The 18,583-nt window shown below is 38.7% G+C and overlaps 1 protein-coding gene across 1 annotated transcript; it reads right to left on the bottom strand.

Moving 5' to 3' along the window:
* Nucleotides 1-659: 659 nt before the first annotated feature.
* Nucleotides 660-11,238, bottom strand: hs3st3l (heparan sulfate (glucosamine) 3-O-sulfotransferase 3-like). Its single transcript, XM_060861650.1, has 2 exons — nt 10,548-11,238; nt 660-1,557 (listed from the first exon to the last, which is right to left on the bottom strand). Exons 1-2 carry the CDS (start codon nt 11,003-11,005, stop codon nt 939-941), a joined length of 1,077 nt encoding a protein of 358 aa, XP_060717633.1. The 5' UTR covers nt 11,006-11,238; the 3' UTR covers nt 660-938.
* Between the last annotated feature and the right edge of the window lie 7,345 nt (nt 11,239-18,583).

Consider the following 18,583-nt stretch of genomic DNA (forward strand, 5'->3'; position numbering starts at 1 on the left):
TTCATGCAAGCAACACACGGGTCGGCTTTGTGAGCTTGTAACCATACGATCAATCACAGGAAGTTGAAAACTAGCTCTGTTTATCCCACACAAAGACTTCATTATGCAAGACTAGATCAGCATGTCCCGCCCGGCCGCTTCTTTTGATATTCCCGTATTTCAAAGGGAGTGATGTTACTTATTGATTTATGCATAATGTATGAACGCATGTGTAATGTATGCATGTATAATGTATGATGCTTTCTATTAGCTCCATCGCTGAACACCGATGTCAGTTTACTTACAATTGTTCTCCTAACAATGTAAACATTTTATCTCAAATAGCAAAAATTTTAGGTTAAAAGTGTGGTTTCTTTTACTTCCTTGTGATACTCCATGTCACAAAACTGTGATGTAATAATAGTATAAAAATGGTCATTTGGCTCATTTGGTCATAAGGCTGAAGCTTACCTTGGATAGCCAGTGAACCAGCCAGTTTTTTGTTTTTTTTTAACACAGCTCCAGTTTGTCTGGAAAGTAGTAGACTTTGCACTTGATGGTGCACACATAAAACCTCACTTAGAATGTCACCCAGTCCTACAGTCCAACTTGTTTTACGGCGTTTTGCGAATGACGTCCACTCTAATGTTTAGGGCTGGTGTTTGAACACTGCTCCACTTTCCGCTGTGATCTTAAAGTGTTCATATTCACCTTTTTTTTCCGTCATTCTGAAGCCTGACACATGAGACGCCTTAAGAAAAACATTTCTTTTTTAAAAAAGCCAAATACAAACTTGTTTACTTAATCTTTTACCCTTGATAATAGTGCATAACTCATACCTCACTCAGAGTTTCACTAACTGTATCACAAATATAGTCAGAAAAGCAAATATACCCTCCACAGTTTCATGTGCTGAATGAATGAGATGTCTGGATTGAGAAAGCAAAAAAAAATAAAAATCACTTCCACCCGAAGTCCATTCCAGTCATTTGGTAGAACCTCAGATTGTGCGGGTGGTAGAAATCCCTGAGGTTGTGAACGACCTCAGGTTCGACACGCACATGTGTCCTGCCTTTGGTTTTGCCCAAGCAGTGTGGCTCAGCGCTGCCCTCTGCCTTCTTCAGACATGGGAAGCCCTTGGTCTTGTTGAAGTAGAAATGCTTGTCCGTGATAATGCGCTCCAAGCCCAGGAAGTCCTGCACACGGCCCAGCTCAAAAGCCGGGTCACTAACGAGACGCTCGCCGTGGACAAAGTGGATTTGAGAGAGTGGGAAATAAGCGAGCCAGTGCTCCAGATGCTGAGCGTACAAGCCGATGTACAGTGGGCTCCACAGTGAGTTCACCTGACCTGACGATCTGTTCTTAAAAGCCAGGCTTTCGAAGCTGGAGATGCCCGGTGTCTTGGAGGCGATCTGAGTGTAATCGGAGATGGCACGGGTCACGGGGTCACGCACCACCACGATCAACTTCACGTCTCTTGACATGGCACGGACACGAGCTGGTGTCTCTGCTGTAACGAAGTAACGTGGAGTTTTCTCCATCACAATCTGGCCATCCAGCGCCTTGGGCATCATGCTCCTGAAGAACGAAAAGAAACAGAGCTTTAATATTTAACCCCATGTTCTCTAATGAACATGATTGTGCAGTAAATACTTAACAGACATTCCTGTTCCATTCACATTCCCTTTATTTCCATGCTTCACTGTTAGAAAAAATGTGATTGGTTGATTTAGGGCCTGTTTTGTCATGTCCATGTTCAACAATTAACTTTTTTAACGTGTCACACTTCACAGCGGTGTTTAATGGCTCATATGAATGTAGGTTTTTATTTCTGTTTTTATCTAGCCTACTAGGGGAAACGTTTTCATAAAAAAGTTCCAAGAAACAAAAACCTGGTAGTTTTTTTTATACACAAATTTTTATATCTTCAAAATAAATGGTGATATCAAACAGATCTCTGCTTTTGGAGATGCCTCAGGTGCTATGTTTGTTTGTTATGTTTGAAATTCTGTGTACATTTATCTGAACAGAAGTAAACACCATCGGTTTCCTCATTAAATTTATATCAGACTTACGGCAATAAAATAATTAATTTGTTCAATCTGATTGAAAAGTCACTCAGAGTCACCAGTGTAGTGGTAAAAAGCGTTAAAGAACTTTTTCTTAACCATAACTCTAACCTTAAGGAACAAAAAATCAGAAATCAGGATCATCCCCAAGAATGGAAATGGCTTTTAATGCCCATATTTCCATAAATTAGTTTACATAAAGTAGCTAATTTATTTCATTAAAAGTGTTAGAGACATATATATATACACACATTGGTAGTTGACTTATTTCAATTTCCTCTCGGATCAATAAAGTATCTACTATCTATCTGTCTGTCTGTCTGTCTGTCTGTCTGTCTGTCTGTCTGTCTATTTATTTATTTATTTTTTAATTCTCCCGTCCTTGTACTCTAGGCTCTGAGATCTGTTTCCCTAACACCTGGAATTACTTTGCACGATGCGGTATTGATCGGATAAATCACATCAGGCCTGCAGCATATGTATTAGGGACATGTATTCCCACCTCTGGCTCTCAACGAAGGCGGCATTTTCTCTCCCTCTCCTCCCCTCTACTTTCCCTGCTTTGCTTCTTTCGTCTCGTCTACTGTCTTATACTTTGAGAGACTCTCTCCGCACTGCTCTCCAAACTAAAATAATATCATGGATTTGATAAACTGGTCTCTCAATGCAATTGACACCATCTTCTCGACGAGAAGCTTGGGTTCAGGGGAACCTGACTGCCCTGCCGGAACGTTCGCAGCTGGCTATACGATGGACGCGTGGGAGAAGTGGCGGTTCGTGTGTCTGGCGCCTCTTTCCGTGGAAGACACTGAAGATATCTACCTATTCGGAACCATGATAACAGGAGTTCTGCTGATTGGATTAGGCATTGCCCTGGGTTATCGAGAGAATCAGAAAACGGTAAAAGCTGTTCAAAATCTCCCAAAGCTGCCCGTCATGATCGATGCAGTGGGCAGAGCGGTCAGCACTGAGGCTGGGACTAATAACCGCAATATGGATAACATCACGATGAAGCTCACTGCTTTGGATACTGTTTTGGTTAACATCACGGAGAAGCTCACTGCTTGGAAAGAAAAATGGATCGATATGGAGACCAGAATGGACTAAGAGAATAGTCGTGTAAATTGGAATGCGTCTACTCGCCCCAAGACCAAACAATCCCAATCTTATCTGCTTTCGGCTCCCCTCAACCAGCACTGGCCTCGGCCAAGGCCGCTGTTGGAACAACAATTCCCCTGGAAGAGCACTGCAGCGAGACGCTCTTGCGTTCCTTTCCCCACTTCTACAGACACCTGCTGATTGGTGACTCTCTTTGGGACCTAATCAAGGTTATCTCCATGGCAATTTGCTGTGTAACACTATGACAATCTTGCGGACTGAGGCACCAAGATTTGATGCCGGGAGCAACGACTCTCCAGGCCTACACTTACATACATACACACACACACACACACACACACACACATATATATATAAAGATATGCACTCACCCCCCACCCCCCATCCCACGCCTTCGCCGCTTTGTACCGCCAGTCTGACAAGCGGGTCTGTGACCAGCGCAGAAGATAAATGCCGCAGGACCTGATGGCTGCTTGCCTGTGCTGGATTACCCCCCCCCACTCCCCTCCCCTGTTGCAAGTCGTGTGTTTATGGTGTACTGTTTATGTGCTTATGTTGCTGAGGTGTTTTTTTCCTGTTCCCACACTGTACTCCCCACTGGAGCATAGTCTGTGGATTGTTTTTTTTTTCTCCTCCCTTCCCTCATGTTATGCTGTATTTCTTTTCAATCCCCTGTCTTCCTGTCCTGTCCCCCCCTTGTCATATTGTATGTATTGTATGTATGGGCAGGTTGATGGCTAATTTCGCTGGTACCTGTGACCAGTGACAATAAAGGCTACTACTACTACTACTACTACTATTAGTTGGAAAGATCGGGGTGGCAGAACAAGAGGTGATGAGGTGACGAGGCTTTTTGTCCTGCAGCCGATCAGCTAAGGGTTCTCAGGCCGGCCGTGTTACTTATTGGCTGTAAACGAGAACGAAGACTCTGCTGCTTTCCAAACTCAACTCCATAAGCACAGGAGAAGTGCTGCAAGTGGTGCAGATGTGGATGCATCAATCAGCTGAGGGTTACAGGCAGATAAGGCAGAAAAAAAAGAACGTGTGAGCTTATGTCTTACTCTTCTCTCTCACTTTGGCCAGCAGATGGGACTCATTTGGCTTAAGTGCCTTGAAGGCCCTCTGGGCTTAATGATCCTCTTGCAATCCACCTGCTTTAGAGAATGACTACATTGAAGTCACACTTTTTTTTTTTTTAAATCTTATCATGACAGGTTTTTTTGGTGTTTTGATATCTGTGCTAAATAGAAATGTGTACCATAAAAAAAGCATGAAACAATACGACATGATTCATGACAAAGTCAGTACATTTTAATCAAATGCCTAATAACCAATACTACAGACCAGAAAAAAGTAAAAGGAAAAACACTCAGCATTCCTTCTCTTATCGATACAGCGGTCTTGAGTCGATTCTTCAGCCACACTGCAGTATCAGTGACTTCATCAGGGAAAGCACTTAGCCTAAACACTCATAGGTTTACCTATGCTTATTATGGAGCCAGCAAGTCTATTAGAGCTGTCCATTAATTATTCACCTTCTTCTATTGAAGCGACCTGTTCATACTCTTTGCACAAAGACATCCTGCTCCACCCCATCTACCATCGGCTCACTTTATATTCCTATAGATAACACAAGCGACCATACATTAAAGTACATGTATGCGTATACTGTATATATTGGAAAGCGTGCACGTCGGTAGCACTTAAGCACACGGTGAGTTGTTTACACTGAACTGAGAAAGACTGGGATAGGAAGCAAGCTGCCAGTCGAAAGGTGCAGCTTCAAAAACTATGAGCAGCTCCTCGTACAATAGATTCCGGGGTTGAAGTTTGACATGTGAACATCGTGTAGAGAAAACGTTCATATGGAGTCTAAACTCCATGTCACGTTCCCTGTATTGTGTAACAAGCCTCTGAAACAAATCTGTTTGTATTGACTTTTTAATAAATTGAATTACTGTTGCCCAAGATGACAGCAAGCCTGATCTCAGAGGATTAGTAATACATAGTTTGTTAAAACTTGGCACAATGTTGACAGTTCTTCACATCACCCAGAGCAAGATGTACTTTCTCTAGAAGTGCTGAAGCTTCCCCATTGTTTACTGTATTACTGCTTTGTGCTGTGTGATATCCCATCAGCCCTGAGGAGCCAGCAGATAGGTTGCTCCTAATTGAGGCTGCAGTTTGGAGCGCTCTCTCTGAGGTATTCTGAATAAACCAAATGGTGCCGGGGGTATTGATCGGGACGGGGGTATATGGTAATGTGGGTCTCAGCTGGTTTGAGGGGGCAGGTGGAGCGTGGAGATGGGCCATTCCACAGCCTCATCAGCTGCCTGCCGTGTATACACACACACACACACACACACACGCGCAAGCCAATTAGTCTGTCTTCTGTTCAGACGTCACATTTTCTTACATCTCTGACAGGAATTTCTAATTTCTTCTTACACAAGAACTGCATTCTATGTTTGTTGTTACTATGTTACTTTCATACCCCAAAAATGTCACATAGGAGTTGTGGTGTTGAATTTCTGAACAGAATATAAACTAATCATGAAATAGCTATATACGTCTGTACCGAGAAAAAAACGTCAGCAAACTGCAAGGGATCATTTGGAAAATTGTAGTAATAACTTCTGTAGTTGAGATGTCATTTGTTCTATTGTTTGAATGTAGAACTGATTCAAGGAATTTAAAAAAAAAAGAAGAAGAAGTATCACTAACTAGCAAACACACAATGATGTAAACGATACAATACTGAAAACTTGGTATCATGAAATAAATAAGTTCATGAAAGCACTAATATGACATCACACAGTCAGTACATGAAGTGTAGACATGCAGCCAGACAGTGAAGCATGTGTGTGTGTGTGTACTGTATGTGTGTGTGTGTGTGTGTGTGTGTTTGGTCCCAGCTAACCAATTCGTTGTGTGATGGCCATTAATGTTCCAGTCAATTGTAACTCTGCCCTGTCCACTTCCCATAGACATCCATCATCATAGAGGGGTGCAGATTACACCCCTCCCATCCCCCACTCACCCCCCTGCTCACTGTGAGGAACCTAATGAGAGCTGAATTATAAACCAAGTGTCTAGGCCTTATGGCAATTTCATGAACTATGGCATATTCCTGCTTTCAAACACACCTGCTCCCCTCATACACACAGGACGGATACACATCTTAGGAGATATTAGCCATCATATTAAAGGTCTTGTTTAGAATAATAAATTGTACATATCATAAAGCAGCCAAACACATTAACAGATCGTCCAGCTTTGGTTTGATGTTGAACTTGATTATAAACTATTCTTCGGTCGTGAATGATTTAAATGTCAAATTCAAATGATGCCATTTGAACTCAATTTTGGTTCGTCTACGGGTTTCCATTTCCCTACAAATGCATTTCTATAAAACTTTCTATAACACAAATCAAATCCAATACTTTTACCATAGGACCGGTACGCAGCCATTTGGATGTAAATATGCAGAAAATAGTTGTAGAGAAAGCATCAATAATTCATGACAATCTCAAACAACTCGCATTGCCTCCAGCGCAGACTTATCAAATAGTCATGAAGGAAATACTAAACTAGATTGAGGTGCTCATGTGAAATAAATCTCACTTCCTGTGTCACGCAATATCAAATAGCCGTTCCTCAATTACAGAGCACGCAGAATTACCGACCAATTATTATGCCGCAGCTGTAAAAAATGTGTTTATATGCACCCCTGTAAATAATGGGTATGAATTTAAATTTCCATATTAATGTGTAATTCTATTCATTTCTATGAATTACAAATGAATTCAGACAATGCAGTGACATCAGATAAGTGATGATGCATGTGTATTAGAATGAAAAGACATTTTAATGACAAATAAATGTGTTCTCTTTTTACTATCTGCCTCAGTCTTACAGGTTAAACTTCCCAGCGCATCCGGTGTGGCAAAATCAATATAATCGATGGGGACCGAAAGAGAAAGTGTACACCTACTGTATGGGTGTTTTAAGACTCTGTCAGGATCATGCTGCTGATTTAAGGGGGGGGAACACACATGCACTTAAATGCCTATGTAGCAAAAAACTAAATTTCCCTGCAGGTTTTCAGGCTGGTGTACCAATATCATGCCCTGCTGAGGATAACGTTCTGGCAAATCGCTTCTTTACAGGAAAGTGACAGTGTTGCCATGTTGAAACATGAGCCAGTAGCCTGTGTGTGGTTTTATGCCTCAGCAGGATGAAGCCTCTTGCTAATTGTAACTGAATCTGCGCTGACCAAAGCTCACTGGATTCATGCTCACATAAAGCTCAAGGTCAAGAGCCAAGGCAATCGATTGGAAACAGGCCGCAAGCTCAGAGCTTCATCTATCACCCCGTCTCATTTACGATCTTATCCAATCTTTACCGTTGTTTTCTTTTTTGTTTGTTTTTTTTTTTTTTAAAGGCCCTGCAATAGCCCTTTTCCCTCTTGGATTATGCACCTATAGTTTTTTATCTACTCCTGGTTACATGATTAATGACTGCTTTGCTCCGTAGCTTGATCACTGCAGGCTGTCTTGGTCGCAATCTCCCCTGATCTTACGGAGTGCCTGGCGCACATCATTATCGCCAGTGGAAAAAGTGACTTGGGTTAAAGATCAATTGACAAGGCTCACTATAATGTCAAGTGGTGTGGCCATGCTGTGGGGTCCATCTGCTCCTGAGGAGATGACAATCTGCCCCATCTCTGCTCATAGATCTTCTGTGTATGACACAGAGGGTGTCTGTATTCACATCAAACACACCCCATGTACTTATGACCATAATAAATATTAGAGCAAAAAGTATTAAACAGTCAGTCAATAATAGATCAGTTTAGCTGGAATGGTATCAGAATGCCTTATTTTATCGTCTGCTGCGTCGCTGTCGAAGGAAGAATTAAAAAACAATAGTAAGAATAAAGTACAGCTCTGCATCACAAGATGTGTAAAATAAACATGTACAAGATTGTGAGAGATTTGTTCATCAGTTTGTGTTTAATGGGGGATCAGTTACAATCATGGATGAATTAGAATTGACAAAACAATTAGTCAAAGAGCTAATAAGGTTTTGTCAACTCAAAACAACCAGAGATTTATGGTGCTAAATAGGCTATAAAATTCTTTGGCATGGATTATTGACTGAATATTCAATGTCCCTTTATTTCATTTTAATGAAACTCTTCACAAAATCTAGACGGTTTAAAAGAAATAGCTTTTTTCCCCCCAATAAGATTTTAAAATTGTAACCTTGATCTGTTATAATCATGGAAAATTCTATAAACCTGATCATCCAGATTCTGTGACTCTGAAATGTTGGAAGCTCTGTGTAATCTAACATCTTCCCCAAAGATGATTAATGCTAAGAATTTATCCTGTGTTGAGGATTGATACTGGTGAGATTATTCCTGTCTCTCATAGATGCTGATGTAATGTTATTTACTGTTTCAAGTCAATCCTGCGATATGGACCAGATGAGCTCAACTCTATAGATCTCTATATAACTGGAGTTCAGAACAGTGTAGCAAATATCCTGCTCTTACAAACCTCCAAAACCTGGTCATTTAACATGGTGAGCTGAATCAGGTGTGGATGAGCAGGAATATTACCAAACTCTGCTGGACTCGTGATATACAGGATCAGTGTTTGGCTCACATGCTTGAGTCTCTGGTGGTGTATCTCTTTTTAACCAAAGCAAGGTCAGATCTTGGCCCTGCATACAGGCCTGCTGTGCACAGGAGAACCCACAATGCTGAAGAAACACCAACGGTGTTTAATTAACACCTACAGTGCTGAAGGAATGCTGAAAGTGTTATATTAGTCCTTACAATGCTGAATTATAGTTACAGTGTTCACTGTAAGAAAACTCGAAGTACTGTCAGTCCTACCTTAGCCTTTTAATGCAAACATAATAATATGTTTAAACTTTTAAGTTCTAACAATTTTTAAATAAAATGTGTCATAAGCGACCAGTTAACAAGAGAGACGCAATAAATCTGGGCAGATGGCACCTGTGAAATCGAGCCTAACTACCCCAGCTATGAGGTAAAATCCCATCTCTAACAGGTCTCTGCACTCCTATGCAATTCATCCATATTTCATGAATTAAATCATTTAATAATGGCTGCAGTCTTGTTATAGTATCTGAACTAAATGCTTTGTTTATAAGAGAAAAAACTGTACGGTTAACTATAAAAAAGCAACTCAGCTATTCTGCACATAAACTTTTATATTATGAACGATGCAGTAAGTGTAAAGATGTTTAAAATACATGAGAATACTGTATGTAATAAGGCAATTTAATGGAATGTTCAGACCACAGAGCAAATATTTAATCTTTTTGTAAACATTAAAAAAATTGTTCTCATATAAGCAGGGAAGCATAAAATTACTAGAAAAGATATATATTTGGGGCATTTTTGGTCCAGCCCTGCAATGGACATCTAATGGTGGTGTTAGATCTGCCTTTCCCCATGTCTAAACCCTTCTACCCTCCCCATGTCTAACCCCTTCTACCCTCCCCATGTCTAAACCCTTCTACCCTCCCCATGTCTAAACCCTTCTACCCTACCCATGTCTAACCCCTTCTACCCGCCCCATGTCTAAACCCTTCTACCCTCCCCATGTCTAACCTATTCTACCCTCCCCAGGTCTAAACCCTTCTACCCTCCCCATGTCTAACCCCTTCTACCCTCCCCATGTCTAACCCATTCTACCCTCCCCAGGTCTAAACCCTTCTACCCTCCCCATGTCTAACCCCTTCTACCCTCCCCATGTCTAACCCCTTCTACGCTCCCCATGTCTAACCCCTTCTACCCTTCCCATGTCTAACCCCTTCTACCCTACCCATGTCTAAACCCTTCTACCCTCCCCATGTCTAACCCCTTCTACTCTCCCCATGTCTAACCCCTTCTACCCTCCCCATGTCTAAACCCTTCTATCTACCCCACATCTTACGTCTTACCCCATACAATGAAATTCTTACTCTGCAGATCCCCCAGCAGCCTATGACATAAATTACGAACATGAGAAAGAATAGACATACGCTAGCGTAAATCACCTAACCTAAATCACTGTATATTACAACCTAACACCTAACTGAAACCCTAAACCCAGGTCTCAAACCTTCTGTCCATGTGTAAAATATTCTACCCCACCCGTCTAAAACCTAGCACCTAGTCCATGTCTAAAACATTTTGCCCACCCTGTAGGGGGGTTATTAGTGAATGGAATTAAATATAAATTCACACTGCATGTGTGAATTAATCATGTAAAGATTAATTAATTGATTAATCTCTCTCTCTCTCTCTCTCTCTCTCTCTCTCTCTCTCTCTCTGTCTGTCTGTCTGTCTGTCTCTCTCACCTGTACCAGGTGAGGCCACGTGCGTAATGCCTGTCGAAGAAGTGCGGCTCTGCTCCGAGCGCGCGGATGTCCGGGTGAAGCCTCAGGAACTCGAGCAGCGCGCGTGTGCCGCCTTTCTTCACGCCGATGATGAGCGCATGCGGAAGCCTGCGCGCGCCCCTCCACTCTTTCTCCTTAATCGTGCCGTCCACAACCGCGCGGTCTCCCGCGCTCCTCTTCCTCCTCCTCCTCCCGTCTACACCGACACCATCAACACTAACCGTCCCGTTCCTTTCACCGTCGGGTCCCGTTCCCAGTGGCGCATCGTCGCGACTCAGGCTGAAACTTTCTGTCAGTTCGGATTCGCAGCATCGCATACAGTACAGGAGGAAAGCGCACACCACACCACACCACAGCATGCCTACAAGTTTGTGCGCGAGTCTCCCAGGATCCGGCGGAGGTCCGCGAGAACTTGCCATCCCTCTGAAGGGAGACTGAAGGACGCCATTGTGTTCAAGAAGTTACTGATTTAACTTTAATGCGTCGTGAAAGTGAACGCCGCCGAAAAAAGCTGAGTGTCTCCGGGTCCATATCTGACCGCAGTACCTCTGCGCGTTAACGCTCGCGCACGGAACAGAAAAGCATAAATAACAAATAAATAAATAAATAAATACAGCGCTTGTACTGAGAGATCTGTCGTTCTGTCTTTCTCTGGGTGACTTTCCCCGGGGGAATAAGTCTGCTTGTGCTGCACTCCTTTGACGCGAGCGCATCTTAACGCTCCCTTTGATTGGAGGGTAGCAGCTGAAGGCGTGTTTCATCTCCACTGTAACCTACTTAAACATTCAGAACCAAAGCATGTGTGGAGTATGTTACAGTATGTGGTCAGGGTGTGAATGCAATCAAAGGTCTTTTCAAATAAATACGTAAGTAAATAAATGAATAAATAAAATGTTTATAGAACTGGATGTAGGATATCAAACATAAGATGCACAAAACTAGGTCTACTATACAGGCTAATAAAATCACCTACAGTACTGAATAAACACTAATAGTTTCAAATTAACACCTACAGTACTGAATTCATGCTATTACACCTAAATTAAAACCAATAGTACTGAATCCACAGTGCAAAAGTAACAGTAATATGTGTCAATTTATACCTAAAGCACTGAATTTATGTTATTACATCTAAATTAAAACCTATAGTACTGAATAGTACTGAATCCACAGTGCAAAAGTAACAGTAATATGTGTCAATTAACACCTACAGTACTGAATTCATGCTATTACACCTAAATTAAAACCAATAGTACTGAATCCACAGTGCAAAAGTAACAGTAATATGTGTCAATTAACACCTAAAGCACTGAATTTATGTTATTACATCTAAATTAAAACCTATAGTACTGAATCCACAGTGCAAAAGTAACAGTAATATGTGTCAATTAACGCCTACAGTACTGAATTCATGCTTTTACATCTAAATTAAAACCTATAGTACTGAATAGTACTGAATCCACAGTGCAAACGTAACAGTAATATGTGTCAATTAACACCTAAAGCACTGAATTTATGCTATTACATCTAAATTAAAACCTATAGTACTGAATAGTACTGAATCCACAGTGCAAAAGTAACAGTAAAAGGTGTCAATTAACACCTACAGTACTGAATTTATACAATTACATCTAAATGAAAACATATAGTACTGAATAGTACTGAATCTACAGTGCAAAAGTAACTAATATGTGTCTGTACTTGTAATTGTTCCCACTTAAACCATAGAGTACTGAAATAACACATACAGTACTACTGTAACACATGCAATGCTGAATTTCACTAATAGTTCTGAATGACTATATACAGTATTTGATTAACATTAACAGCTCTGTATAAAACTCCCACAATACTGAATAAACATATACAATAGTGAATTAACATTAATACTTCCAAATTAAGACCTACAGTACTGAAATAACGCTAATAGGTATAAAGTAACACTGACAGTACTGAATTAACACTATTGGTTTTACTGCTGAAATAACACCAACAGTGGTCAATTTAAGAATTAAAGCCTACAGTTCTGAATTAACACAGTAACAATGGCAAATTAACGTAAAAATGAATTAATATCAATGTTATTTAACACCTATTTGGCTGAGACAAGACTGATGATGAATTAACATCAGTGTTTCATTGCCATTATGATCCTAAACATGAACAGTGCTGAATTAACTTTATATTACTGAACTAACCCCAACAGTGCTAAACTAATTCTATAGCGTTCAACACCAGCAGAGCAGCGTTCGATAAGGACAGTTTTGAATTTAAGATATAGTTTCAAACTAACACCAACTGTGCCAAATCAACATTATAGAGATGAACTAACAAAAGCAGTTTCAAGTTAACATTATAGTGAATGACTATGATTTAGTGAAGTGCTGAATTAAGACCAATAGCGATGCAATAAAGTGACAGTGCTGAAGTAGCAATTACTGTTCTGAATTAACCCTTACATTGTTAAATTCATATTCACAGCTGAACCTCTAAATTGCAAAATTAACAAACACCATTACTAACTAAATTAACACAAATGACACTACATTAACATGTACAGTGCTGAATTAATGCTTCTGTGATCATTAAAGGTGCACAGTTTTGCACTCACAAATGAACATATAGACACTAATTGTGCTAGTAGGAATTTTTGGTCTCCAGAGGTTTACTAGACCTTTTGCCCCAGACGATTTTATTTTTCTCCTGGATGATACTCAATTCTCAGGTTCTCCACTGATCCATAAAAAGATTACAAGATATTTCTTAAACTGTAAAGGCTAATTGATTAATTAATTGAAGGCTAAGAAAATCTCTGGTTAATTAAACATACACACACAAAGCCAGTATTATGTTCTACTTGTCCAACATATTATTCCGATACATAACAGAAACAGAAATAATTCGGATTTGTTTGTTGACCAGAGTGATGGGAATGATGTAATTAATGAAACTACCTCTTGCAGAATCCAAAGCCCCTGATATTAATAGTCATTTGGAAGATCTCAGAGTGGAGTTCTGGCTTTCTGTATCACTTAAATGTTGTCACTCAATTCTGCATTATGACAAAAGATTATTTGTCATCAGCATTCATCATCATGGTTCCTCATACTTGATGGTAACAAAAAACCAACCACAACAACAGAACAGATCTTAATGGTAATATCTATAATCTAAATATCTAAAAACGTCTGTCTGTTTCACTCATGTCCTACAGTGATGTGCTGTTTATGATTCTATATATACTCTCATATATAATATCTATACATAATACATTGCATGGCCACATCTGCTGTACGTTGTGATTTATTTTTGTTTCCATTCTCAGGGACCAGCTGTGATCACACCAGGGTCGAAAGGTCACATATATCCACTTCTTAATAGTGATGATATGTGCTAGATAAACCCAATATCACACATGGAGCATTTTATTGGTTTTCTAATATTGTATTACGTATTATTTGTACATTTAGTGATGCCTTGATGTAATATAAAATCTATAAATCAAATTTTCACACAATGCACACAATGGCTTTTTAGAATCACTTGGGCATGTGATCATTTTTTAAAAGAAATGATCTGGTGCCTGAAAACATATTAATTTGCAGCGAAGGCTGTTATGTATAATATGATTCACAGAAGGACTGGATGTAGGCTTGTTTTCAGGAATATCTTTGGTTCTTTTGAGTCCATAAATTAAGATTAGGAGGCTGAGACAATTGGTGGTGAATGATCACCAATTACCTGTTATATGCACTGAACAGCAGCTGTTTTCGTTGCCTTTTTAAGAATTTCTTGTTACACCAGCTCATACTGCAGCTGACCTTTGCGTAAAATGAATTTTCCTGTTTATTTTATCAATGAAAGTAGTTTCCAAGGATCATGAAACAAGGTCAGCTGAGCAGTTGGGTGTCTTTTGTGTGCAGTACAAGAGCAGATTGTTGGATGATGAAGTATCCGTCTATAAAAGCGTGACCCTGAGGTCAGGGCCAGTGAGCGGCATAGGTGATTTATTTCCTTCTAAAGCCAAAGCAATGTTTTTATGAAACCCTAATGAGCACTAAGGTTTTATTTGTGCTGACCATATTGTGCTTGTGCATTCCATGTCTTAAGATAACAGTGGCCATCATCCTTACTGCTGATGAGCTCCATCTGTAGAAGCTACACATGATGCAAGGTAACACTCCTTTCCCAAGTGTTTCCAGCACTGGTGTATGCGCCAGTAGGCAACAAGATTACGGATGCAGACAGTTAATCTTGTGAAAGATGGGGCTGTCCAACAGTAGAATATAAGGTGCAGTGAGTGTTACATTTCAATTAGAACTTTTTCTGTACTCAGCCCACGCATTTTGCTTTAAGCAGCCTTCTTATTAAAGAAGAATTCTGCGCTTCGTGCCATGCATTGCATTATCTCAGCCATTTGAGATAGGATTAAAACAACATGGAGCTGTGGAAATAAGTTAAGACTATTCATGCAGGCTATTAGAAAAGTTTTTTAGCTTTTGGTAAATACCCTCAGGATTCACATAAGAAATAAAGAAGGACCTTAAGGAGAAATAGCTCTAATTGGGCAACATGCAATGGATAAAACTCATTAGCAATAAGCAGACAAGCACACGTCTTGCTCTTTCATGAATATTTAAGAAAGCTGATGCATTACAGAGTGTCTTCTTTTTTTTTTGGAGTGTTGTCTGATCTTTGTCTCTCCTGACATCTTATGTTTGAGCTAATGCTTTAGGGCAGATTACTCAGGAAGCTGCATGTGTGAGGAAGGAGACAATCAGAGCAAAAATACTGCTTAAATAGATGAAGAAAATCTTTTAACGTGCCTTGATGAAGACGAAACTGTATCTCTGGGACAGACAGTGAGAGAAATTCGAGGCAAATGTCTAAGTAATAAAATTCAAAGAATTAAAAGAAAAAAAAAACATTGTTTATATACAACATTGAGTACAGTGAACAACGAGGAGTAATAAATTAATTCAAATCCATATTTTAAGGTTTTTTCTGTTTGTTTGTTTGTTTGATTGATTGATTGATTTTCAAACATCAGAGATCTGCCACATCAGAGACTAAAACAATTGTGTATGTTTGTGCAGATAAAACCAGACAGCCTTCAGTATATAGATTTAATTATAGTTTTAATCTGTAAACTATTGCTTAATAAGTTATTTTCTTAAGTAGTATTTCATATTTCAAGCATTTCTCTGTAACATTTACTATTTCAATTTGTAAATTACATTTTTAATTATTCTAATTAACTAACTGGGTGTACCTTGACTCTTGGCTTTGTACGGTCCTGTAATTTTAATGAATTAAATAAGAAAAAATCAGTGCAGGATTTACGGCCTTTTGAAACGTGTGTGGTCTGTGCAATAAATCATACTTACTTTTCTTATTTCCCCCATTATGCTATGGTGGATTGCCATGACAAAGCTGTAACTTTTATAGGACAGGCTTCACTATAGAGGCCATGTTGTAAAATAACTGGCTGTGAAAAGAAATGGCACATTATTTTCATTATCTTTTTGTTATGGATTTCAGATGTTGAGTGAGAAGTTTGATTGTTGTTGAGACTATTGTTAAGTGTAATAATGTACAGTATACATCGATAGAGGTCATCTCTGTGGAAAGCATACTTAGAGATCGTCTTTTCTACTAGTACGGTATGTCAAACTAGTATAATAAAACTTATAATAATAAAGACATTATGTCATAACGCGGAACAGAAGCGGACCCAAATGCAGGATAGCTAAAACAAAAGGGATTTATTAACAAAAACACAAAACAGGAACATGGACTCGCGACAGGACTAAACAAAACTAAGACCACAATAGATGCACAGTTAAATACAAAGGACAATGATGACACAATAAGGATCAGGTGTGACGACAGGGAGGAGCAGACGAAGGCGGGGCAGACACGTGACGAGAAACGTAAATAAATGCACGTGGCCAAAGTCCGGGCAGAATCCTGACACATTATTTATGAGTATTACACACTGTTTACATTTTGTCTACACGCCTTGCCAAGTACTCTCATATTATAGATATAAAAGTATCTATAGTACTATATACCTTATAAAAGTAAATATTACAATAAATATAATCTAATAAAGTATGCTTAGAAAAATAAAGTAAACATATCCTATGTAAGTAAATATTATAGTAAATATATTATAGTAACTACTATAGTAACTAATGTGTGTAATTATAGTGTAACATAGTATATGCTATATTAAACTATAGTGTATATAATATGTGTAATATACTATAGTATCACCGGTCTGTGGGTCAGAAAGAATAAATCATTTATTTTATTTCTTTTATATTCACAATTACACTCTGAAAGTAATTTAGCTTAAAGCTGAAATGAGTAACTTTTTGAAGAGCTACTTTGCAAAGGGGAAAAGGTCCGATGATGAGACAGAAAAATAGCCAACGACTGAAAGAAAAAGAAAGCTACATTTAATAGAAAATATCAGAGTCGTACTTAAAATACTGTGACAGGTGATTCTGATGCACAAAGCACCATGTACCTCTCTGCATAATATGTAGCGATAGGCTGTTAAATAAGGCGAGTTTAAAACCTTTGTAGTTTTTTTTAAAAAAAAGGACAGAAGCAATTATTGAAGGTCACCTGTGAAATTACGTTTTACGTGAAACCAGTCCGTGGTGCACAAAAGTTTTGGGACCTCTGATATAGTACTAGAAAAGTAACTACTATAGTAACTATTTGTTTATGGGTACCGCTGATACAGTAACTATAGACTAGAAAAGTAACTACTATAGTAACTATTTGTTTATGGGTACCGCTGATACAGTAACTATAGACTAGAAAAGTAACTACTATAGTAACTATTTGTTTATGGGTACCGCTGATACAGTAACTATAGACTAGAAAAGTAACTACTATAGTAACTATTTGTTTATGGGTACCGCTGATACAGTAACTATAGACTAGAAAAGTAACTACTATAGTAACTATTTGTTTATGGGTACCGCTGATACAGTAACTATAGACTAGAAAAGTAACTACTATAGTAACTATTTGTTTATGGGTACCGCTGATACAGTAACTATAGACTAGAAAAGTAACTACTATAGTAACTATTTGTTTATGGGTACCGCTGATACAGTAACTATAGACTAGAAAAGTAACTACTATAGTAACTATTTGTTTATGGGTACCGCTGATACAGTAACTATAGACTAGAAAAGTAACTACTATAGTAACTATTTGTTTATGGGTACCGCTGATACAGTAACTATAGACTAGAAAAGTAACTACTATAGTAACTATTTGTTTATGGGTACCGCTGATACAGTAACTATAGACTAGAAAAGTAACTACTATAGTAACTATTTGTTTATGGGTACCGCTGATACAGTAACTATAGACTAGAAAAGTAACTACTATAGTAACTATTTGTTTATGGGTACCGCTGATACAGTAACTATAGACTAGAAAAGTAACTACTATAGTAACTATTTGTTTATGGGTACCGCTGATACAGTAACTATAGACTAGAAAAGTAACTACTATAGTAATTATTTGTTTACTTTTAGAGGAACTTGTAATAAGGGAATGAAATTTGTTTGTAGTAAATTAAATATTCAGGTCTACATTGATTTAAAGTATCCATTCAATATGTACAGTAGACTGCTAAGTAAAGTAGACTCGATATATTTATGAAGAATTCTTCTTTATAGCCTTTATAAAGTTTTTTCTCCCACATGTGGTTATTAATTGAGTGTATAGGTTGATATGGTGAAGTTTTCTGTGAGAAGATGTTTATTTAACATTTATGTAAGAAGTTTTCAGTGTCAGCACTCTGTAACTGTCAGAAGTAAAGCTGTGACTTAATTTTTCTACCAAGAAAGTCCTCATCTATCAAGGCTTTGTAGTTTCTTGGCAACAAGACAAGCATTTATTTATTTATTTATTTAATTTTGTTAAGAGAAAACAGAGGCTGGTGAAAGAATATCCAGCTTTATAGT

The sequence above is a fragment of the Tachysurus vachellii genome, chromosome 2, assembly GCF_030014155.1.
Source record: "Tachysurus vachellii isolate PV-2020 chromosome 2, HZAU_Pvac_v1, whole genome shotgun sequence".
In the NCBI taxonomy this organism is placed as follows: domain Eukaryota; kingdom Metazoa; phylum Chordata; class Actinopteri; order Siluriformes; family Bagridae; genus Tachysurus; species Tachysurus vachellii.